We start from the raw sequence: 26,647 nt of genomic DNA on the forward strand, positions 1-26,647 counted from the left end.
CTAGTATCAAGCCCATTATTTTATGACTTGAGGGGCTTTAGGCTAAAATTAGAGATCATTAAACATGTATAAATTGGAGAGAGATCATTTCATTCTCTCATCATCATCACTTGGAGAATTCAGACCTCATAAGAGAATTCACACTTGTTTCCTTCTTGGCTATTGGAGTATTCTTGGATGCATTTCGATGTGTGGAAGCTATTTTGGATTGTCTTTGGAGCTATTTCTTTGGTGAATGGATGGATATACTACATGTTATCTTGTAAGTGCCTATTGTTGAAGAATTTTATCTTGAAATTGTCTAATGTATGGAATTGCTGCTTCTAGATTATGCTTATTTGTGCCCTAGTTTGTTGAAAATTAATTTTGGAAAAGTCTATCTAGTTTAGAATTGGATATGTTAATCATTATATAACATGTAATGAATGATCCTAGTGGAGGTGTTACCCACCAAAAGTGGGGACCCCTAGGAGAGCTTCTTTCCTAGCCATCTTCAGTTGGTAGCCAACTGTTGAGAAATCTAGGGGCAACAAGTGTAGGTGATTTCTCCTGCTTTGATAATTGTTTGTGGTATATTTTTACTTCATTAGATTAGCTTCTTCTTTTTCTTGTTTAATATTAATGTTTTCTTCATCAAACAACTACCAAACCATAAAGAATAATAAGACAAAGGACACAAGATATAGAAGATCAACTAGGGCCAAAACCTCTCCATTCTGAGAAGAAAACCCGCAAGTGTGCTTCTTATAGAATCTTCAATTGACGAATTCCAAGACCTAGACCCTTGACCAAAACTCCTCCAAGACCAAGTCAAACTTTTCTCTTTAACTCAAGTCAGACTTGCATTCTAGTAGCTTCCTCTTTGCATTCGACTGAAAATTCGAACCTGCAACCTTTACTGCAATTTCAACCCCCTCTACTTGCAACTTGCAACCTCCTGCAATCTGCTTACGTGTGATCAAACTGGGGCAGATTGGAGAGATTTTGTTCTTCGCTTGCCTTGGGCTAGTCTTCTTGCAATTTCGGCTTGCAAGAGAGATGCTTCACATGCTAGATTTCGGCTTACTTGAGGTTTGTAATTCGGTCTTCCTGCAACAAGTAGATGCCTTAATTTACCTCGCACGTGTGAGATTTAGCCCAAAAACAGATCCAAAATTTCAGTTTATTCTGCTGGTTTCACCTCCTCTTCTTCACTCTTCCATTTAACTTCTTCGCAATACGGCCGGAAATGCGTTTCACGGCCGTACCAAACGCATTTTTGCGTTGCGTACCCATTTCCGTACGGAAACGGACCTCTATACCACGTTTCCTGCAACATAGCTTCTTCCTATCCTTTATCAAACTTGATGATGCTTCATGGATGCTCACTAAATGTGATTGGCTAGCCTTTTATATATAGGCTTCCTGTTTATGCTTGTAGGCTGACTTGTCACTGTCTTTTAGGTTGACTTGTCACTTGTTAAGGCCGACTTGTTATTTGCACATTTGACAAGGTCTTGGAGGGTCTTTTAACTCTATTTGACTCAAACAAAATTTTCTTTACAATATGTAACATGCCCAAATAGGTCTTACATACATGACAATGACTTACTTGAATTGTAGACTCAATGACAAGCTCTAGAAGCTCACAATGGGAGCTTGACCTATAAAAGTAAATTTCCTTGAGCATGAAACCCATTCCTCAAGAACAACAATAATAAATTTATTTTTGTCATTACATCAAATACATAAAATCACGATTACATGTCATTATGAAGACCGGACCTAGTTACATATTTCAACACTCCCTCTTTTCCAGGGAGGTATTCATAATCCATACAAGCTACTTGGACATTCTCAATCTGAAGAATTCTCATAACAAGAGTTGGATTGGTAACCCATCCTTTTAGCATCAAATCATCTGACATGTCACATAGCAAGGCCTTTACTAACAACTCTATCTCTCCACAAGATCAAAGCACAATGCTGGCGAGACCAATGACTTATAAAGACCTTCATCATTGTCTCTCAAGATACATACCCAACCTGAGTGTTCACAGAGTATGACCTTCCAGGACTATTCTTATCTTGGATTCCCAGTCCTCAAAGAATATTGGTCCACTTCAATTACTTTTATCTTGGATGCCCTACCTCATCCTTAAAGAGTATTAGATGCCAAATGCTTACCCAATCCTCCATTCTTTCTTCCCAAAGTGAAGACAAGAATGATGTGTCCATCTCTCCCTCTCAACTCGGGAGGATATACCCGTCCCTACAAAGGAATGTACCCATTCCTATAAGGGAATGTACCCAAGCTCCCTCTTATCCAGGGACTTGTCCAAGCTCCCTTTTAACCAGGGGCTTGCTTCCAACAACTTTCTTCTCTAGGTGGAGATCATGGAATTATCGATTGCTTGTGTGGCTCCTTCTTTTGATGACATGACGTTCATTAACATTATGGAGTCTTCTTCTTTTGTAGGGCATTGACCATGCATCACTTTCCTTTACGAGCCACATCGGTCATGTCATCCTTCACTCTATCGGAAAGTGATCCTTTAGTCCCCTTCCGACATTCCTTCATACTGCTACCTTTTCCAAGTCATGTTTCCTTTAGGATCTTCCATCTAGCCACATGAGTGCCAGTGGTAGGTGACATCTACAACCCTCTTTCGGTAGCGCTGTATCAACCCATCCAAATGTTGTTAAAAAATCAAATCAAAGTTACCTTTTGTGATGGCCTTCCATCATGACATCTTGCTTGCTTGCAACATCAACATCTTGCACATTCATAAACACATCTCCAAGGCTTCATATGTCAAGGGTCTATGTCATGATCAATTATTGTTGTAGATCAGTGGTTGTCATTGATGTCAACCCAAGCAACACCAGGGGCTACCTAGATCTTGCATGGGAATTTTGACTTGACAACTTACTCTATTTTAGTCAAGGATCTTCAAGATGGATTCTACGCATCGATATGTTTTCGCTGATATATGGCATGCCATGTAATTCTTCACGGTTTGAGAGATATTCGTGTTTGAATTTAGTAACCCAATTAGTGGGCTAAAACCCTATGGGGTTGTGGCATAACACTCATAATTGGTTGTAGTCGTTGAATAGTAAATAATAATGTTTTTTTTTTCTAAAATCCCTCCAACATTCACTTGTTTAGGAGCCTCTCAACTCAAGACATTCATATAAATAGTGACCCTCATATCCTCCTCTAGTAGGGATTTTGTGGTTTCGATTAGGTTATTGTGGCATTTTTGCTATAAATTTTTTTAGTTTTTAGTTTTTATTTTTATTTTTTATCCTATGAAGCTTCAAACACTGAAATTAAAACCCATTTGAGCTGAAATCTTGAAGAACCTTGTGATTGAATTGGTATTTGAGCTTGGTTCCTTCATTAACAGTCTAACAACTAGAAGGAGATCATGGAGTATACTAAGAATATAGTTCCTTTGTTCAATGGAAATAAATATGCACTTTGGAGTGGAAGAATGCAGGTTCATTTGCTGGCTCAAGGATACGAAGTATGGGAAATCGTTGACAAAGGCTTCACATCGACCCATGATGAACAAGGTAAGAAAAATATGGTATACGATGCAAAGGCTAAAGATCTTATTATCAGTGGGCTTATCGAATCTGTTTATCTTAAGGTATTGAGTTGCAAAATAGCTAGAGGTATGGGGCAAGCTTGAAAATATATATGCAGGTGACTCAAAGGTGAAGGAAGCAAAGCTTCAAATTTTCAGGGCAAAATTTGAGCAACTCAAAATGAGGGAAGACAAAGATATTCCTACATATTTTCAGCGTGTTGATGAAACAACAAATACATTGGAAGGTTTTGGAAAACTTGTTGAAACAAAAGTTGTTGTCCGAAAAATCCTCAGAACCTTGCCAGTAAGATTTAACCCTAAGGTATCTGTCTTGGAAGATAGATCGAATCTGACCAATCTTAGCATAGTTGAATTGCATGGAATTCTTACGGCATATGAAATGAGGATTGAAGAAGAGGATGGCACATCTCACTTAGAAACAAAATTTGCCGCATCCAAGAAGAATAGTAAGGACAAGCAGACTCTGAAAGCAAACATTTGCAATTATAAGGATGAAGAAAAGGAAGAAGATGAGGAAGAATTCTCAGATAAATATTTTGCCTACTTCACGCTGAAAATGAAAACAGGTATGGGAAAATTCAAAGGTAAACTTCTATTAATATGTTTTGATTGTGGTGAGGTTGGGCATTTTGCAACCAAATGTCCTCACAAAAATGAGGTTGTTACGAAGGGAAAGAAAATTCCTAGGAAGTTCAACAAGCAAGGCAAGAAGAAATGGTTTAAGAAAAGTTTGTTCTCCAAAGAAGATAGCTCCTCATCCGAAGAAGACAGTGATAACGAAGAAGAATTCAACGAAATAGTATTGTTTATGGCCAAGCATAATAAGCAAGAGGCACCTGATGAAGAAGGAGACGAAGAAGAAGAAATGACTGAGGTTGAATTTCAAAACGAAGTAATCAGGGTTATCAAAGGGCTCGAGGTCGAGAAGAAGCACATCAACACTCTTGAAGATGAATTAAAGACACAAAGGGAACAGGGACTAAATCTTAAAATCAAGGTTGAAGAATACAAACGAATTGAAGAATCGCTCAGGAAAGAATTAGGGGAAAGCAACAAGGAAAGAGAAGCATTGGAAGCTAGAATCGTTTCTTTACGAAAGGAAGTAAAAAATGGAAAAACTCTTCAAAACTATGCCAACAGCGCAAAGACTTTGGATGAACTCATCAGCAACTAGCGATCATGTAGCGACAAGACTGGTCTTGGTTACAAAGAAAAAATCGAAAAGGAGTCAAGTCCTTCTATGACAACTAAAGAAGATGGATATGCAAGATCTACCAAGCAGGTAGATCTCCCAGCTAGATCAAGAGATCAAGATTCGCAGGAAGAACCTTGGAAGACAATTCCTCGGAGAAGATTTCCTCCTAGTTATCAACCTATCTTTTATGGTCATTGTTATTCATGTGGAAAGTTTGGACATAGAGATGCAGAATGTCGCATGTATGTTTGGAATGAATATAATTCCAAGAGATCTCTCAGAAATGGATATTCTAGAATTCGGCAGAATATCAACAGATATGATCATTTGAGAGATGATGTCGAATGTTACAAATGTAACAATTTTGGACACCTGGCCAAAGATTGCAGACTTGGAAGCTCTTCAAAGGAATTCTTGCAAAATCAGAATGAACAAGTATGGAAAAGGAAGACTGAAAGGTGTGCTCTCACTCTCAAGGCTCAAAGCAACATAAACGTATGGTATGTTGACAGTGGTTGCTCAACGCATATGACTGGAGATAGAAATAAGTTCATATCCTTGAAAGAAAAGAAGGATGGAACAATGTCTTTTGGAAATGACGGGTCTTCAAACGTCATAGGAGCAGGTACGATCACTCTTGGAAGCAAGGATGCATTAGCAAAGGATGTGTTGCTGGTTGAAAATATGAATCACAATTTTCTCAGTGTTGGAAAAATGTGCGATCAAGGACACACAATGTTATTCAACTCGAAGAAATGTGAAATCAGGAAAGGCAAGTTTGGTAAAATTGTGGCTACAACAAGCAGAGTTCCAAACGACATATATATTTTGGACGAGACACCTATAGGGTGTTTCTTGGCAAAAGAAGACGAGAGCTGGTTATGGCACAAACAAATGGGACATATAAATTTCGATAATTTGGTCAAGATAAAAAAAAGGAAGCAGTTAGAGAATTGCCAAAATTCTCAAAACGTACCAATACGATATGTGAATCTTGTCGGCACGACAAACAGACAAAAGTTGAGTTCAAGACAAAGGAACATTTTGCGTCACGTCCATTGGAATTAATACATACTGATCTATGTGGTCCTATGAGAACAAAAGGTTTAGACAATGAATTATACTTTATGTTAATGATAGATGATTACACTAGAATGACAACCGTCAGTTTCCTGAAGAAAAAGTCTGAGGCATTCGAATGTTTCAAAATCTACAAGGAATTGGTCGAAAATGAAACCGATTTGAAGATCAAATGTCTAAGATCAGATAATGGCAGAGAATTCACGTCCAAAGCATTTCAGCAATACTGTGACGAACATGGAATAAAAAGGCAATTCTCAACAGCTAGAACACCACAACAAAATGGAGTAGCTGAAAGAAAAAACAGAACCGTACAGGAAATGGCTAGAACCATGTTAAAAGACTCAAACTTAGACGATAAATTCTGGGTTCAAGCAATTGATACTGCCGTATTCATTATAAACAGAGGCCTGCTCAGGAACAATTGTAACATGACTCCATACGAACTATGGAAAGGAAGACCAACTAACGTCAAATACTTCAAAATATTTGGAAGTAAATGCTACATCAAAAGAGAAGACCAAAAATTGGGCAAGTTCGATTCCCGTGTTGACGAAGGTATTTTCGTTGGTTATTTGCGCAAAAGAAAGGCTTATAGATGATACAATCTAAGGCAAAAAGAAATAGTTAAAAGTATAAATGTTACTTTTGATGAAGACTTTGAGATCGTCTCTTCAAGTAAATCTGAGGGTCTTGAGGTAGAATCTGTGAAGGATGAAGAAGAAGCTCCAGAACAAGACCAATCAAATAAGGAAACACTAGTCAACCAAGAAGAAATAAGAAATGATGAGCAGGATGTACAAGAAGTTTCTCCAAAAGTTTCAAAAGAATGGTATGAAAAGAATCATCCGTCAAATCAGATCATTGACAACATAAATGAAGGAATTGGAACCAGAAGAAGTCAACAACTTCATTCATCACAACAAGCCCAACTTGCCCTTTTAACAACTTTTGAGCCTAGCAATTTTGAGGAAGCTAGTCAAAATGAACACTGGGTAGCAACTATGAATGAAGAACTGGATCAAATTGAGAAGAACAACACTTGGGAATTGGTTCCACGACCAAAGGATAAAAATGTTATTGGAACTAAATGGGTCTTCAGAAACAAATTGAATGAGGACGGACAAGTTACCAGGAATAAAGCAAGATTAGTCTACAAAGGATATGCACAAGTTGAAGGAATCGATTTTGAAGAAACATTTGCTCCCGTTGCTAGAATGGAAGCTATCAGGATGTTTCTCGCATATGCATGCTCGAGAAAAATCAAGGTCTACCAAATGGATGTTAAGTCAGCCTTTCTAAATGGTGAATTGGAAGAAGAAGTTTACATTAAACAACCCAAAGTTTTTCTGCTCACTGACAAAGAAAACTACGTTTGCAGATTAAAGAAGGCACTATATGGTCTCAAGAAAGCTCCTAGGGTTTGGTATGCTCGTCTTGATAGGTATCTACATCAACAAGGATTCAAGAAAGGAAGCACTGACAACAAACTCTATGTGAAAGTGGATCAAGATAACCTAACAATTATCGAGGTATATGTGGATGATATAATCTTTGGAAGAAATGATGACAGATTAAGTGAAGACTTTGCCAAAAAATGCAAAGTGAGTTTGAAATGTCTATGCTTGGCAAGCTGACATACTTTTTGGGGCTTCAGATTTCTCAGCAGGATAAAGGAATATTCATATATCAAACAAAGTACATCAAGGAAATGCTCAAAAAATTCCAGATGGAAGATTGCAAGCCAGTCCTCACCCCCATGATAATAGGTTGCAAGTTAAGCTTAGAAGATTCGTCAAAGGATGTGGACCAAAGGTTGTATAGATCCATGATTGGTAGTCTCCTATATGTGAAAGCTTCCTGGCTTAATGTGATGTAGACAGTTGGACAAGTAGCAAGATTCCAAGTAGCACCAAAAGAATCTCATATTATTGCCATCAAAATAATTCTTCGATATCTTAAGGGCATAACGGAATATGGTCTATGGTATCCCAAAGGAAATGATCTGGTTATCCAAGCTTATAAAGATGCAGATTGGGTAGGAAGTGTTGATGATCATAAGAGTTAAAGTCGAGCAACATTCTATCTAAGTGGTTGTCTTGTTTCATGGTTAAGTAAAAAGTAGCCTTCAATCTCGTTATCCACAGCAGAAGCAGAATATATCGCGGCAACAACTTGTTGTACAAAAGTTTTCTGGATGAAGCAAGCATTGCAAGATCTTCAAGTCAAGTTTGATGAGCCTATTCCCATCTTTTGTGATAACACCAATGCCATCAGTATCTCCAAGAATCCTGTGATGCATTCCAAAATGAAGCACATTCCGATTAAATATCATTTCGTTAGAGAGTTGGTCGCGGAAAAGAATATCAAGCTTGAGTATGTTGGCACAAAGGAACAAACCGCTGACATCTTTACCAAACCATTAGCTCGTGAAGCATTTGAGTATCTTCGCCAAAATCTTGGGATTCTCCCAAGTTTTCATTAGATTCTTTCTCTTATCTACTCGAGTAGAAAGGGGGAGTGGAGGTGTGTATAGGTCCGTAGGATAGCTATTTGTTAGGGGGAGTTACCCTTTGCCATTGATGACAAAGGGGCAGAGAAGGAAGTAGGAAGAGGTGTCATGATCACAGGGGGAGTACTTGTGTTGCCATCAATGCCAAAGGCGGAGATTGTTGATCAGTGGTTGTCATTGATGTCAACCTAAGAAGCACTAGGGACTACTTAGATCTTGCATGGGCATTTTGACTTGATAACTTACTCTATTCTGAGTCAAGGATCTTCTAGATGGATTTTACTCGTTGATATGTTTCTGCTGATATATGGCACGCCACGTAATTATTCAGAGTTTGAGAGATATTCATGTTTGAAATTAGTAACCCCAGTTAGTGGGCTAAAACCCTATGGGGTTGTGGCATGGCACTCATAATTGGTTGTGGTCATTGAATAGTAAATAATTAATAATGTTTTTTTTCCCTAAAATCCCTCCAACTTTCACTTGTTGAGGACCCTCTCAACTCAAGACATTCATATAAATAGTGACCCTCATATCCTCCTTTAGTATGGATTTTGTGGCTTCAAATAGGTCATCGTGGAATTTTCGCTATATTTTTTTTGTGACGTTGGGAAAATCGTCATAACTTTCTCTCTGAGCATTGGATTCCATTTTCGTAAATAGTGACAGAAAGAGGATAGACTGTAGTTTGTTGGGTATCATTTTCAGGGCTGAACGTCGCAACAGTGACACGTGGCACTTCGTACAAGTTCGCTCTATTGAACCCTTTCTTGAAGAATCTAATCTTGATCAGACCTGTGGGGTTGGAAAGAGGACTCAGAGGGCTATCATAGGACGAAATTTCTGACTCTGGAGATCCAAAATTACATAGATACAACAGATTCAATATCGAGCTCCTAGAAGGCAAGAAAAAACATGCATTCAAGGATCACTGCAGTAAGGACCACACATCAACAGTCAAGGGTAAGTTTCCTACAACAAGGTATGTATGATTAGTGTTTACATTTGAATTTTGAGTATCATCTCTGACATATGTTTTTGCAGGACAACGTAAGTATATACAGTGTCTCAGTTATATCTCTATGTCTCTATATGTCACAATTAGTTTTTTGGATGTCCTATTCTTGATACTACACATCTTATGCTACATATTCTTGATGCTACACCAAGTTTGTTAAATCTATATGAGGTTGTAAGTTCCTGTTACTTGTCTTGTCATAGTTGATGGAATGGTCTTTGTTGTTGTACTTAGAACTTGGTCCATCACAAGTCTAGGGTTTGTCATCAGTTTTTATTGTATATATCTTTAGGTCAGTTTTGGATATAGTCTTGCATAGAGTCCAAGCCTATATCAAGAGTGGGAGTCTTTGTCTACTGCTGCAGTAATTCAACAACAAAAGTGACAGACACACTTCAGGTACGCATTGTAATTTTTAATTTGTATTTATTCATTATTATGCACTTACATGTGTTTTGTAGGTAGAGGTAAGTTGAAGGGTATTTTGTTTTGTTTTGGGATTGGTTTCGTCGGGAAATTTTGCATGCAGGTAAAAGAAGATTCAAGTACAACATCAAGCAATAATTCAAGAGCAGAAGTATCAAATCAAAGGAAGCATTGCAGTGGGACATCCTTGAAGACATGACAACCATTCAGATATTGTGAAGTATTGTTAAGGCCAAGAGTCATTATTGTAAAGTTGTAAAAGAGTCATTTATAAAAGTCATCATTGTAAGAGTCATTTGTAAAAGAGTCATCATTGTACAATTGTAAAAGAGTCATTTGTAAAAGAGTCATCATTGTAAAGATTGTAAAAGAGTCATTTGTGAAGGAGTCATTCTGCGTAGAGTCGAAGAGGCAGTGTTGGGAGATATAGGAGTCATTGTCGGGATGATGTCATGGTTGGGTTGCAGGTCATAGAGTGATTGGGTATTTGGTCAAGTACACAAAAATCATTGTACTTCTTATTGTATTGTGGATTGTTGTCCTTGGTTTGGGAATCCACAAGTTTGTCTTATTTCAGTGATTATAGGGTAGTAGGGAGGTGCTAGGTAGGTGTATGAAGTTGCCTACAGGTTGGGGCCTGTGAACACTTCAGGGTGGTAGGGTGGTGCTAGGGTGAGTTGTGGCTCACTAGGGTCTTGGGGCATCCATTCAGTTGATTACTGAAGAAACCAGGGCGTTGGGGCGTCTTTCCAGTAAGAGCTGGAGAATAATGCTTTTCTAGAAGTCTAGGAAGTTGTTGCTTTCATTTCAGTTGGGGCTAAAGATTAAAGAATTCATTAGAAAAGTGTTCGATGGTTTTTGACCTAGAGGGGGTTTTCCACCTAAAATTCTTGTGCCTATTGTGTTCTTTTATTTACTATTATTACTGCATAAACATTAATAATAATTGAAGATTAACTAATGATTTGAAAAGATTTAAAAGTGCTAATTGCAAAGGAATACTGATTCACACCCCCCCTCCCCCTCTCAGTGTTTCCAACAGTTCTAGTCATCAGATGTTGATTTCCTTTGACCATAGTTGCATCTATCTTCGTCTCTTCTTTCTCTTTTCACATGTTGCTTCCTAGGAACTTCCAACCACAGTTCCTTCATCTAGATTGTCAACCACCTCATATTCCATATGAGGAAATATTATGTTGATTTCATCTAGGCAATATGCATCTTTTCAAAGAAAGAGATCCTTAATCATGCTCTCAAGGTAGAGCATTTACCCATGCTATCTGCAACTATATTATGACATGATTTAAACTATCAAATATGTGCATACATACCTCTTTTCTTCTTTTGGTCATCCAAACTTCCTTCGACAACTTCCTTTCCTTGATTGAGAGTACTTAAATCAACTTGACCTGCTAACTTCTTTGTCACTATAATATCATCCTCCTAAACAATGTATCCACACAAGGTTGAACAATCAACTAGATACTTGCTTCTTTCAAGTAAGGGATGAACCTTCTAATGAAGATTCCAACATAGGATCTAGATTATCCTCATATGGCAGAAGGTCCTTTCTCATGATGATGTATGATGAATTTCTTCTATCATGCTAGATGAATCTCTTTCAACGATATGCATTATACATGATTACAATGAGGTTACCAAGAGCTATTCCCTTTAGATGATGACTGCTACATCCATGTAGACTTCTACTTCAACTATTCTTTCAAGCTTTTCTAATGATATCATGAGCTCTTGCTTTAATGGTATGTTACTATGATGCCATCTCCTAAAATGATGCATCCTATCATGCTTCTAGAGTCTCCTACCATGATAGCTATACTTTAAGAAATCTGAAAAGAACTTGGTGGAGGAGATTATCTCAATCATAGTAGAGATCTCTCACTTCCTCCTTTGGCTTCTTCTTCTCAGCTTCTTCCACTTCTTCGATGATATGGGCTTCTTCCCTTCTGCTTTTGCTATTGTCCTTCTTGAATTTAGGACAATCACTTTTTAGTGCCCATATTCATGACACCCATAGCACTGAAGTTTTGACACATCCTTCTTTTTTTCCAGAGGACCGAACTTCCCAAACTTTCCTTTCCTCTTAGCCATGGAAACAAATGCTTGTGCTTGCTCGTTTGATTGTACATCACTTTTTGCCTTCAACCTGGTTTCTTCAATTTTGACACATTGATCAAAGTTCACTAACTCGGGTAGCTTCCTTTTTTCCATAGATGCTTGATGTAAAGTTGCCCCATTCCTCTGGTAGTGCATTGAGCACTATGGTGGTCATTTCTTTGTCGGACATTATTTCTCCCAACCCTAGAGTGGCTAAAGCTGGAACACACCTTAGTCCCACGCGATGAGATACATTGGGCAAGTATCTAATCTGTAGCACTGTGTGTGCTGTGAATCTTCATAGAGCATATCATTTTGAGATCTTCCATGTGCCTATGTATATAAATAATTATGAATACCTCCCTAATTAAGAGGGAGTGTTGAAGAATGTAACTAGTATAAGCCTTCATAATTGTATTTGAGTCATGATGTAATGTATTTATCAAAAGAAAGAAAAAGGAAATTTTATTGTAAAAAGAAATTGACTTATTAAAACATGGGTTTCATGCTTGAGTCAATGGTCATATAGGTCAAAGCACCCATTGAGTGCTCTAGGTTTTTTCTTGAGTCAAAGTCATTATGTAAGAGACCCTTCTTGGGCTCATTGTGTCAAAGAAATAAAAAACTATGTAAATTATATCTTATCCTCCTCCATCAAGGCGGCTGTGTCCTCTATCAAGTTGGCCTCTCCTACCATTCGTGTCGGCCCCAGTAGAACAAGTAGAAACAACTATATATATCAAAGGAAACTCGACCTAGCTTGAGAAAAGTCAAGCAAGTTCGAGTCTGCAATTCCTCAGAGAAAGGAGGTCGAAGTCTGTAAATGGAGTAGCGAATGAAGAGAACGAAATCTGGTATAAGTTGCAGTAGAATATAACACTGTTGGGTCGAAATCTCTGTTGCAGGAAAGGGCCGAAGGTATAACACTACATGGCCGAAGTTTCCATTGTAGGAGAGGGCCTAGGGTATTACAAAACCAAACTACAGTTGCAAAGAAGGGTTGAGTCCGTTATGAAGCAGACAAAGGTGTAGGGCTGTGGAGGCTGACTTGATGGATGGAGGGTGTCTTAGTCTAGGTCAAAAAGGTCATGGATATGTCTCAACTTGATTTGATTCTATTGAAGAAGTATGATTGGGTTTTCCCCTCAAAGTGGGGTTTTGCCTTGGCTTGGAACCTATCTCTCGTGTCTCTATTTTTTGGCATTTGTCTTGATGATATACAAAATATAGCAATGATAATGAATTAATGGAATCAGAATCACGAGCACCTGTCAAAGTATAAGAGAAATCTTCAATAAATTCTAATCATGTACTGCTCTAGATTTCGCAACAGGGGCTAGGGCACACTTGATGATGAGCCTTCCTTTGCCTTGTTTTTGATCTTCATCATGCTATTCTTATCCTAGGAGAGGGCATCCTCTTTGGAAGTGATGTTGGCATCTTTAGATTCCCTATTCTTAGAGTTTTGATTAATGTCCTTTATTATTATTATTTTTAGAGTTTTCCTTGTGTAGGGACCTGATAACTTGGATACCTTGGGTGCACTAGGTGACCCCTATTGCCTTAATCTATGGTATTTTGCATGCTATGTTTGACCTAGGAGAGGTATGCCCTCTTTTGAGATTGATATTGTTGACTTTTAGATGGTGCACATTCTAGCCTCTTACTATTTTTACCCTGTCTCATTCCAAGTTAAGCCTTGACTTGTTTTTCAAGTAATAACTAATTTTTCTTTGGGAGAATTCACCCTAGAGGATTCCTCTCACTTTATCATTCATCACATGGGCTTTACTTGGCTTGATGGAGTTTTATTTTCATATATAAGCTTTTCTTGAAGCAGAGGCCCATTAATGGATGATTATTATTGGCACGGTCATATACATTGTGGGCATTCGTCTTGTCTCTCTCATTCAGGACATGTTGGCAAATATGCACTCAGTCATCTTAGTTGTTTCCTCAACTTAACATTTGTGCACTAATTGATGGCGTAAATGGAATGAGGCTATAATGATGGTAGTTCAATTGCAGTCTTTTTGATAACAACAGTAATTATGGTTGGCTATAAGGGGACTACTGATCTTCTCTCCTTTGTATGAAGAAACTGAGCAAGATATGGTTTAAAGAACAAAGAATTCTTGATGCTGGTTTTCAGAAATTTTAGTTTCATTCTCAGAAGAGCGCTATATTGCTTGTCATTTCCATTGAATTAATTTGTGGAAATATTATGTTTACAGTGTGTTTGAATCATTAATGATGCATAGTTATTATAAGCATTTGAAAATTCTGTTTATTGGTTATGGGTGCTCAACTAAAAATTTGTTTTACTGATTTCATCACATTTTTCATCATTCATAAAATTTGATCCTTCCTATATACGATTTTCGCTGCCATATGTTCAATATTGCTTGTATGTTGTATGTTAATGCTTTCTTTCAAAATGATAATGCTTGTTTTGATGTTTATTTATGACTTTACTCATCTTTCAGGTTTTGTGTGACAATGGGACAACCTTTGAATCCTACAAAGCTCACGGCTTCAACCATGACTGCAGATGGGTTAGTTGTGATTTCATTTTTAAATAGAACTGCTTTATAGTGTAATGTGAAAATTACGTAGCTTCATTTTAGTTTCAGCAAGTCTAGATTAGTTTAAATTTGTTTTATAACATGAACAACAGATTTGTGGCTAACAAGAGTGTTTCTGTTACTTATTTTGTATCTACTTCCTATGCTATAGCTTTTTCCTTTGACGTTCTCATCCTTTGAATGTGAGCTATTCTTCAGGACATTGCCAGGCTAGTAGGTTGGTCTCCTTTTTGCTGAAAGATATATATAGTACCATTTTACTTCATCTTAGTTGCTCCAATAGAACTGCAAGCCCCCCAAAGCTCCTAGAGCTCAATGTATGCAGCATGCAGGACCCTTTTACAAAGGTCTCTCGACGACTCCAAGTCGTTCGGGAAAATCACAAATTTGATCTTTCCTCAGGGCTCTGTCCTGTACATCATCTCAGTGTGATGGAGCCTCCTTGATCATCGACTTACCATATCCCAGATAACGCAATAATTGATGTCTATCTGCTGGAGCAATTGTCAAATACGGGATTCCTCAATAATTGAATCCCATCTCTGGTTGTCACAGAGATTCACAGTGGTATGCATCATGTGTACAAACAGCTCACAGAAGAGCTTCAACAACCAGACTGCCTCACAGAAGGCCATACTATCAGCAATGTATTCTGCCTTGGTGGTGCTCAGAGTCACCGACTTCTGCTTCCTGCTCATCCAGGATATCAAGGCAGATTCCAAACAGCACTGAGAAGTGCTCTAGTGATCCTCCATACTTCCTGCCCACTCATCATTCGAATAATCATGTGGTTTCATATTTCCGGCAGTGCATCTCAATTCATGAGAGATTGTGCCCTGAAGATATCTTAGAAGATTCTTGGCACCAATCTAGTGAGGCTCAACCAAATATGAGCTCACCAAGCTAACTGCAACACAGATGTCTGGACGGAGGTTCTCCAAGAACATCAACGCGAATGAGTTTATGAAACTCAGAGGCATTTCCCAAATCTGGTCCGACATTATTACCATATAACTTCTGAAAGTTAAGATCCTCGAGGCAGTCACAAGCTTGCATCTTATCTTCCCACATTCAGAATCCAACTCCCTCTGTCTCCTATAAATGAGAGGGTCTGCACCTGTCAGACATAGGTGCCGGTACGAGAAGTTTATCATCCACAACCTTCGAGTAATGGTTTGGATCGGTTTCACTCCTAGTGAATCTCAGCTGCATTAGACAACTATCAATCCTCTCATATTATGCCTGAGGTGTTTTTCCTCAAGCCATAGAGGGCTTTCTTCCACCTGTATACATGAGATTCCTTGATCATGATTCTCAAACTCCTCGGGTTGTTCCAAACCTGTGAACCTGCTGCATGAGGGGAATGGTACCCTTATAATATTTTCCTTTGGTACATTTCAGACATGTACCTTCATGCTTCCTTTTGAATTCAGGCATCCTAGTCACCATTTGACTCACAGACCTCTAGAGCTGAGTCAATGAACATGGTCCCCAGTGGACTTCCTGCAACTTGATACAACCCTGAACTCAAAAACATCTTTAAAAGATCTATTTTCAAACGCGTACCTTTCCATTGATAAGTGCCACCCTGCAACCTTTGACTTCCATTTCTGAGATGGGCATCAGGTTCGATCAGGTACATAAAAGAGATTTTGGGGTTCCTTGCTTTCAGGTACCCAATCTAATCTAACAATTCTTTCTGCCTTCCTGACCCTGAATTTTGGCCCTCTTGCAATTACAAGTTTCCCTAGAAATTTCGGCCCTGCAACAGTTGCCCAATAACCCAGAAAATTTTGGCCCCCTACGACAGAATGCCTAGAAAGTGCGAATCACAGAGAGAGATTAATCCACACGTGTGAGTTGCAAGAGAGAGAATTCATCTTTCTATTTGTCCTATTCGTCCTTCGCTTGCTTACTCAAACTGTGTTGTGTGAGAGAATGCAAATGCCCAAGTGGAGGAGGTTGAGTTGGCTTTATATAGTGGTTTGTCTTGGCTGAATGGATGTGTCTCTTGCCTAGGGGAGACTTGACTTGGAGGGAAGCCTATTGAGAAATGTAACTAGTATTGATCTTCATAATTGTATTTGAGTCATGTTGTAATACATTTGTAAAAGAAAGGAAGGAAAAATTTATTATAAAAGAAAAAATATTTATAAGCATGTGTTTCATGCTTTGTTTATTTTGTTTTTAGGTCAAAGTACCCATAGAGTGCTTCTAGGGTTTATGTCAAGAGTCAAGTCCTTGTCATTATTATCTAGACCCTTCTTGGGCTTTCATGTCAAGAAATAAACTTATTTTTGAGTCAAAATTGTATTTTGTCTCCTGTAGTCAAGTTGGCCTACCCTCCAGTCAAGTCGGCCTTGTCAAGGGAATTTGACCACACAAAAGAATATATATAAAAGTGCTACTTGACCTCATTTGTACACCAACTCAAGCAAGTTCGATCTGCAATTCCAGGAGGAAGAAAGAAGTGCGAAATGCCTAGAAAAGAAGGAAATAACCCTAGCAAAGAAGAAGAAGACATTTGTCAAGCAAAAGGAGGCCAAAATTCTCTCTATTACACATGTGAGTTTCTGGGTCGCTACAGGAGGGCCAAAGTTGCAGATCTGTAGTAGGGCTGAAAATCTAAAGCAGGAGGGCCGAAATCTGGGTTTGTTCCAGGATTGAAGCAGTTTGACTAGAATTTACTATTGAAGTTGGACTAATCATCTTGGGAGGCTAACTTGGTGGATTGGAGGAGACCTTTTAGTTTGGTCAAAGGTCCTAGTTATCTCATTTGATTTGGTTCTATTGGAAGAGAAGAGGAGTTTTGGGTTTTTCCCCTAGAAGAGGGCTTTTAGCCCTGGCTGAGAGCTTATATCTTGTGTCTCTATTGTATTGATCCTCATGTACTTATATTTTGGTAGCTGCTTGATGATAAGAAGATAATAAGAATTTAAAGATAATCACAAGTAACTATCAAAGATAAGAAAATCTTTCTACCTTATGATTTTCGAACATGGTAGCAAAGCTAAAGGTGAAGAAGAAGGAAAAATGCAACTTGAAAGCCAATAGCTCTCCTCATCTTAAAGAAGGATTCAAGAGAAGAAAGGAAGTCTTAAAAATATGTCTAGTTTTCATAAAGTAAGTACATTTATGGCCTCATCAATGAAATCTGAGAACAAGCTTCATGGAGCCTCTAACTATAGAGCATGGAAGACAAGGATGGATCTCATCCTTGCAAAGAAAAAGGTATTAGACTTTGTGCTAGGAAAGGTCAAGGAGCCCGCAAATGATATAGGAAAGGAGAAGTACAAAGAAACAGATATTCATGCCATGAACTTTATAATGGATAGAGTCAAAGACAACTTGATTCCCTACATATCTATGCTAGACTCTTCAATAAAGATGTATGCTGCTCTCTCAAAGCTATTAACAATCAAGAATATTGGGCAAGTAGCAAGTTTAAAGAATCAACTTCGATCAATGAAAATGACAAAGGATGATACATTGTCCTCCTATTTTGTAAGAATTGCTCGTATTAGAGATGAACTACAAGCAATTGATGAATTAGTTCTTGAAAAAGAACTTGTGATTGCTACCCTTCTAGGACTACCAAAGTCTTGGAATGCCTTTGTAGCTATAGAAATAGTAGTTGGAAGAACTCTCCATCATTCGAAGAAATGTGGTCTGCATGTATACATGAATAAGCTCGTCTTTCCTTGGTAGAAGGCGAGCAAGAAAATGAAGAAAATACTTCAAATGCCTACTTTGCTCATGACAAGAATAAAGGAAGATATAAGAAATTTAAGGGACCAAAGTGAAATCAAGGGAAGATTGACCTCTCAAAAATGGAATGCTATCATTGTCATAAAATGGGACACTATAAGAATCAATGTCACGATAATCCTAAGAACAAGAAGAGAGAAAGGGACCAAGCAAATGTTGCTGATGATGATAACCCTCCAAAGAAGTCTAAGTCAGAGGAATCTGAAGTTAAAGAATTATTTTATTAAGCCTCATATATCCTTCACCTATAGTTGATATAAGATCAAGAGGGAGCTTCCACGCCTTTTTCACAAAGGATAAGTATCTTGTTCTTTATTCCTTTTCATTATTGATTCCATCTATTTGTCTAAATTTTAATTTTTGCTTGTTTATAATTTTGCTTGGAAGGAAAGTTTGTAGGAATACTCTAAAATCAAGAGGGAGACTCCTATAAAAAGAAACAAGCTTAGTTACAAAGGGAGCCCTTCAATAAGAAACCATACAAGGTTTGTAAAAAGGAGCAACTCAAGGAAAGTTTGCAGGAATACTCTAAAATCAAGAGGGAGATTCCTATAAAAGGAAAGAGGCTTAGTTACAAAGGAAGCCCTTCAATAAGAAACCCTACATGGTTTGTAAAAAGGAGCAACTCAAGGTATGTTTAAGACCACATGATTTTTTGTTAGTCTTCTTCATATTAAGAGGTACAATCATTTTGAAATTTGCTTTGTATTACTAACTCTCTCATGTCTAGGGCTTTGCATCATAAAAAATCTTGTTTGTAAGAGTGATTAATCTTTAGATTGAATCAACCGTTCCCATATTTTCTATCTTTTGTTCACTCTGGTAAAACCCTATCCTTTAGGGTTCACTATAAAAACCCGAGCCTTTTAAGGTTTTTTGTTGATGTCTAGGGTATATGAATGAAACCCTAGGTGTATATGCTTCTGTATGATTGAAACCCTAGCTTGGTAAAAAATGTTTAATATCTAAGATTAAAGTTTTGATGTTTGTGTCTAGGGTTTATGACAAAATCCGTAGTAGAGATTGATATAAGTTTCTAGGGCATGAGAATGAAACCCTAGATGTTATAATGTTTTTGCTACGATTGAAATACTAACTAGATTTAGTTATTAATATCTAAGGCCTTTAATATTGGTAGAAGAATCTAAGGTTTGCGATAAAACCCTAACATAGATTGTTGTGAAAGTCCAAGGCATGAAAAGTGTAACCCCTGTTGATTGTAAACCTAAATAGGTTTAGGTTTTGATATCTAAAGTCTGATTTATTATGCTCCCATTATGATGACATGCTAACCCTATATTTATAAAATTGACTTCGTGCTTTATATTTGTGCTTGGTTGAACTTCTTGTTGAAGATTTGCAGGTACATAGTCTTCAAGATGTTGAAGATACTTACCTACCTCATACTTGGTGATGATGTTGAGTATGATATAGGGAGATGTAAGTATCTTGGTAACATTGAAGTATACATTGCAGATGACCTTGTTGCCAAGTGAGGAAAGTTGTTATGGAAAGTTGAAGTTCTCCGATGATATGATAGAACCTGTGTGGCTGAGTTGTTAATGGATTTATCCTCCTAGTATGAAGAAGCTTTGATAAAGGAGGTGTATATCTCCCCAGTTCAAAGAGAGGACATGTTGTGACAACTATATTAAAGACTATGAAGAAAGAATGAAGATTGGAAACAAACTAAAGCACTAGAGATGGTGATTTGCGATTATGTTCGTGATTGATGAAGTTGTGAACAAGAATTGGATGTTTTGGAAAGCGTTGAAGATGAATTTGGTGATGCTGGAGAAATTGAAGAAGAAATCTTCCACCAAGATATGTTTGGATTTTGTGATGACCTAAGCAACATCAGAATAGTTGAATACCCTGATTGTGCTAGCATATAAGAACATGTACATTGGAAGTTTAAATATTGGTTGGGGTCATGAAGCTAGAATATGTGCCAACATATGAACAAGTAGCTAATGTGTTGGCAAAATCTCTTCCCAATAAGAAGTTAATTTTAGGAGCATGCCCAGATTGGTGGATGTGTTCATCTCTTCCAGAAAAGTTGGTGTATTAGTAAGTGTCTCTGATTTGGTTGAATGTGAGAGATGAAGTACCATAAAACTCCCTGTGTGGTGGTACTTGGGAGGACATCGTGGCCTAGTTAGTATTGAGATCTCAGTGGATGTCTAGGTCCCAGAGGGAGGGTATCGATTGGAGCTCCAATTTAGTGTTGATCCCTGGATCCTTGTAAGGGTTGGTGTTAGAGCATGCAGGCCTAGATGGTATCCAATTAGATGGATACTAGGGCTATAACCTGATGGTACCTATAGTGGAAAATGCCTTGATGACACCTTAGTCCTTGTTGGGAGTGTTGTCGCTTGGATTGTACAGCCACCACGACAACACTCAGGACATGGAATGTGACTCTGATCCCTACCCACTCCGTTCTAGCTATCTCCGAACAACAGGGTATGGGGGATTGTCCCTATGGAAATAAGGTGAGAGATAAGTTGTGAACCAACCTATCTAGGAGACACAGTTGAGTGGCCTAGCTACTTGGTTAATGTAAGCAAGACTTGAGGATTAGATTAAATTCAAATTTGAGACCAGTGCCTTATGGAGTCAAATTCTCGCTTATTTACAAATTAGATGGCAAGTAATTGGATGGACAACTACTGCTCAGATGCTTGTGTAAAGGACGTGACTGATTAGTTAGCTTACTACTAGCGAGAGCGATGATATTATTCCAATACTTTACAAAAGATACATTATTACATCGATATTGATTAGGCTCTTTATCAGCTTGAATCTGAGATGAACAAATAAGGTACTCTTAGAACCAATGTGAGAGATCTCTCTCACTAAAATAAGATTGTGAGTACCTTAATGAGTTAATTAGATTTTAAATGAACTTAAATTCGAAATTAAAGATTTGAATTATTAATTAAGTAAAAAATTAGGTTAAAGTTAATTCATTGATCAAGTTAAATTAATTAATTAAATTAATTTTAAACTTTAAATTAATTAAATCTACAACTTAAATTAGTTTCCTAATTATTTAAGTTGAATTATTAGATTAATTGATTAATTTAAAGTTAAATTTAAACAAATTAATGATCGACTAAATTTTAAAATTAATTAATTAATTAAAATTTAAAATTATGTTTAAAGTTAAATTTAACACAAGTTATATTTGAAATTTATTTAATTTTAATTGAAATCTAAATCAAATATCAAATTTAAGATTTATTCTGAAAGTTAAACCTAGAGAGTTAGTCGAATATATTAAAAGGCCCCTTAAGACTTTACCAAGACCAACCCGCAGAGTAGTTGCTCCCATAAAAATACTCATGGCTTCTCAAGAGAATTCGATCCTGTGGCCAAGAGATATGCTAGGAATTAATTCAACGCTGAAGGCTTTCACATTTCTTCCAGATCAAAACGGATAATCCATCTAAAGAATTTCGCTCCAGTTGTACAGAACGCCCAAGGAAATTCGTATAAATGACGAGGATCCTTCAAAACTTGCGGTGAGGAAAACCAATGTCTAGAAACAAAGACGATCCTCAGGGAATAGATCAATCCGCCCTAGAGAAACCTCGATCCTGCTAGGAAAAAGACAATGGCTCTCGAAATCTGCTTTTAATCAGCTAGAGCCCTAACTGTCCAAGAGAGAAACAAAGGTTTGAGAGCAGATCAAGCACATGGCCTTAAAATATTTCGATTTGGATTATTTCAAGCTTCAAATTACAGGTCTTTGCGGAATCAAACTTGAAATAGCTAGAAGCCCTTTGGAAAATTTCGATTTAACAGTAAAAGTAACCCCAAACCCCTGCGGCTAGGGTAACCAAAGCTTTTTGAGACTGCGGTTGCTCCAAAGAATCTTCCCTCAAATATTGACGTGCCACAGAAGATTGCAAATAACGTGAAACCCTGAGAAAAATCGATCTTGAGACGAAGAGAGCTTAGAAAAACCCACAATTTTTTTTTACCTTGAAAGCTTGGACCAACCGAGATCACACGAACATGTATGAATAGGAATGGACATAAATGCTATGGGAATGGTATTACAAAATTAGAATATTTCCAAGATTTATTAATTATAAAGTATGAAATGTAAATATTTCGAACATTATTTACAAAATTTAAAATAAATAAAAGAAAATCAAATAAAATATTTCAATTACTATTTACAAAGTTTTATAAATATTATTTACAAAGTTTAAAAAAGAGAAATAATAAAATATTTACAAATATTATTTACAACTATTTACAATGAAATATGGCTCTTACAAGCAAATCTATCAATTAAAGTTCTTTAATTTTTTTTTTTTGGTTGTCTTCTATCTTTTGAAATATGTGATCCTTGGTAGAGTGAGAGGTAAGAAAACTCCCTTCACAACTTTTTTTATTCCACTTTAGATCTTCAAATTGGCCCAATTTCCTTGAAAAATTCTTGATGTTGGTTGGCCCTACAAATAAAATAGAGACTAGATCTTTCCCTTAAAGACCTAGATCTAGCTCGAAATCCCAACAACTCTTTTTTGACTAATTTGAATTGAAATTATAAATACTCAAAAGCCTCATATATACAAAATAAATCTAAAAACCCTAACACAAGTTAGAAAAATAATTTACAATTAAAATTACCAAATTATATTACAAATTATACAAGGGTTTTTAAATAGATTTTGATAAAATATTTTTTTATAATGTTTTTTTCTTTGAAGAATGGCTATAAATGCTTCAGAAAATTTATGCTCACTATAGCTTTAGCGAAGATTCAATCCACCATATAAAAACTAAGGATCCAAGCAAAATGACCCTTGCTCATAGTTTGTGAACTTGGAGACCAAGGATTGAGTACTTGCAAACACTATGTATTATCTCAGAATAATCACATAAAGCACCACATAGGAAGCCTGTAGCCAATACATACCCTCTGATCAACGAATAATAACACATCGAGTTGCACCCCAAAGTCTTTTAGTATAGTAGAAAAAATAGTTCCCAACGGGACAATAGTTTACAAAATGCTTCAGTAGCTATTTTATCCAGAGATTAAGGTGACTAGTGACTCAACTGACTCTCTAATTTATAGATAAATCTTCCAAGTGGAAAAATAACGGCTAGTTTCTTTGATCCTTGTCAAAATAATCTTGGCCATTGATAAACATTTCCATATATTTTAATCTCGGCCTTTGATTTTTTATTTTTGAAGAATCTTCTAAGTTATCATTTAATTACATTTTAATTAGCTGAAAATTTATTATTTTGAGCTAATTTCTTAAAAAAATTGACTTTGATTTAACCACCAAGATCCAAGGGTCCAAATTTTCTTGAGAAATACAATATTCTCTTGGTGGAGGACCTTTAAAAGTCGATTCCTTTAAGACCCACGAATTTTTCCTCTTGGAGAATTAATTTTCCTAAGACAACTTGACTCTAATTAATTAATTTTTTGGCTTAAGATTTTATTTTATTTTGCCAGCAAAATTAATTAATTTACACGAGGGGATTAATTTTTTTTCCACCCTCTAATATATAAGATTTTATATTTTCAACCCTCAAAGGCGGAATACACATTTGGATAGACCTTCAAAGGGGGAATACACATTTGGATAGACCCTCAAGACAAGTAATCCATTTGCAACACAACATGATCTAGTAGACCAAGTGATTTGTAATAAAATAATTAAGCCAAGTAGCTTAAATTATTCCCAAACCACTTTTACATTTGACTTGACTAAATCACTAGGACTCACCTAAGACTTTGGCAATAAATTTCACCCTAACTTGGGGGGTTTAAGCTGGAGGGGAAAAAACTCTTATGATTAGTTGTGTTTAGAAACACAGATAATCAGTGAGGTTAAAAGACCTCCTAGGATGAAATTCATTGCCAAAATCATAGAATTACCTTGGTTGGTACATATACTCAAGGTTCTACTAGGATCATTTACATCATACAACTTGCAGAATGGGGTGACCATGACTCATCGACTGCTGATAGGTGATCTGATTTGTTGAAAAAAATTAGCACTTCCACTTCCTTGGAACTTTGACAATTTGAGTTCAATAGGGAGGATGCCTTGGCAGTGAGGATATCCCAAGCATTGTGTATGTTGGTGTTCTTTTCTTAAAAACATTTCAAATTGAGGTCAACCTTGTACCGATTGAACAATTATGAATACCTCCCCAATTAAGAGGGAGTGTTGAGAGAGATGTAACTAGTATTGATCTTCATAATTGTATTTGAGTCATGTTAATGCATTTATCAAAAAGAAAGAATAGAAAATTTATTATAAAAGAAAAATTATTTATAAGCATGGGCTTCATGCTTTGTTTATTTTGTTTCTAGGTTAAAGCACCCATTCAGTGCTTCTAGGGTTTATGTCAAGAGTCATAGTCCTTGTCATTATTATCTAGACCCTTCTTGGGCTTTGTGTGTCAAGAAAGAAATCTATTTTTGAGTCAAAATTGTATTTTATGTCTCCTCCACCACACATAATACTATATATAGTAGTGATACTTGACCGTATTTGTACACCAACTCAGGTAGGTTTGATCTGCAATTGTAGGAACAAGAAAGAAGTGCAAAATACCTAGAAAATAAGGAAATAATCCCTAGCGAAGGAGACATTTTTCGAGCAAAAGGAAGCTAAAATTCTCTCTATTTTTCCACATGTGCGAGTTTCTGGGTTGCTGTAGAAGGGCCAAAGTTGTAGATCTGCAATATTTCCAAAGTTGTAGATCTGTAGTAGCGCCAAAAATCTGAAGCATGAGGGCCGAAATTTGGTTTGTTGCAAGATTGGATCAGCTTGACTAGAATTGACTATTGAAGTTGGACTAATCATCTTGGGAGGTTGGCTTGGTGGATTGGAGGGGGTCTTTTATTCTGGTCAAAGGTCCTAGTTATCTCATTTGATTTGGTTCTAAAGGAAGAGGAGAAGTTTTGGGGTTTTCCCCTAGAAGAAGGGTTTTAGCCTTGATTGAGAGCCTATATCCTGTGTCTCTATTTTATTGGTTTTCATGTACTTATATTTTGGTAGCTACTTGATGATAAGAAGATAAAAGAAGATAATAAGAATTTAAAGATAATCACTAGATTTACCTTGGGAAAACCCACAAAGGGGCAAAACCCAACAACCTTTTTCAATAAAGTAATTCTTCTTGTTCATTTAGAGACACACCTAAACCTATGGTCAAACTTGGTCTTCTCCTTGAAGTGAAGTCATTGAATTTGATGAATTCGTTCTGCATATTTGCCCCAAAATTTTGGCCCTCCTGCAATTTCTCGACTTACCTAGAAATTTCGGCCCTCCTGCAATTACCAATTTCCCTAGAAATTTTGGCCCTGCAACAGTTGCCCAGTAACCAAAAAAATTTCGGGCCCCTGCAACAAAATACCCAGAATGTGCAAATCACATATAGAGAGATTAATCCACACATGTGATTTGCAAGAGAGAAATGAGAGAGATAATTCGTCATTCTATTTGTCCTATTCGTTCTTCTTGTCCTTCACTTGCTTGCTTAGAAAATGTCTTGTGTGAGATAATGCGAATGCCCAAGTGGAGGAGGTCGAGCTGCCTTTAAATAGTGGTTTGTCTTGGTCGAATGGACATGTCTCTTGGCTAGGGGCGACTTGACTTGGAGGGAAGCTAACTTGTCACTTTTGGAGCCAAAATTACATTTCAAAAATTCAAATTTTCATCTTTAAAACGTTCCAATGGGATTTTGACTCAAGATAAATTTTACTTTGACTCTAACATTTATAAATATTCTTTACAATGATAAATACAAATACATCAAGTGACCAAATGCACTTTATGAAGATTGACCATAGTTACAAATTCAACATCCTAAACTATCAATATCTGAGGATTTTTATCTTGGTAACATATTCTCTTGTTTTGGTTGAGTTTTTGTTTCAGCCTCTGTACGAATATGCTTAATTTTCCACGAGTTCAATGATAGGTTAAAAAATTGAACTATAAAGGATGTTCGTGCTTTAAAGGCTATCTAGATAAGCATGCTATCCCAAATTTCTTAGAGATTTGATATATATATGTTGGAGTATCAACTCTCTAATAATATCTATGTTAGGAGTCACTTTATAGGGTGGTGGCATGTGACATATATATATATATATATATATATATATATATATATATATATGGCGGTGACATGTGACTAATGTAATGTTAATTGTGATGGTTAGAGGTTAGGTGCTTAAACCATTATAACCACTTAAGGGTGTTACATTTTGTAATGAGTGATGATGTAAAAGTGTGGGAGATGTGTCTATTGTTTATTTTCTTGTTGTCCACTGTCATCTTCGCTTCATTATAT

At 36.8% G+C, this 26,647-nt stretch overlaps 1 protein-coding gene across 4 annotated transcripts in view; it reads left to right on the forward strand.

Annotated features, from left to right (window-relative positions):
• Nucleotides 1-26,647, forward strand: part of LOC149168737 (E3 SUMO-protein ligase SIZ1-like) — a 415,166-nt gene that overhangs the window by 113,127 nt on the left and 275,392 nt on the right. For all 4 annotated transcript variants that reach the window (XM_089428401.1, XM_089428402.1, XM_089428403.1 and 1 more), the window contains exon 7: nt 14,435-14,503. In XM_089428401.1, coding sequence (XP_089284527.1) covers nt 14,435-14,503 — 69 coding nt within the window. The remainder of the gene's footprint in view (nt 1-14,434; nt 14,504-26,647) is intronic.

Source organism: Pinus tabuliformis, chromosome 4_2, assembly GCF_031772625.1.
Source record: "Pinus tabuliformis cultivar Carrire ecotype Pingquan chromosome 4_2, CPIR1, whole genome shotgun sequence".
Lineage (NCBI taxonomy): Eukaryota > Viridiplantae > Streptophyta > Pinopsida > Pinales > Pinaceae > Pinus > Pinus tabuliformis.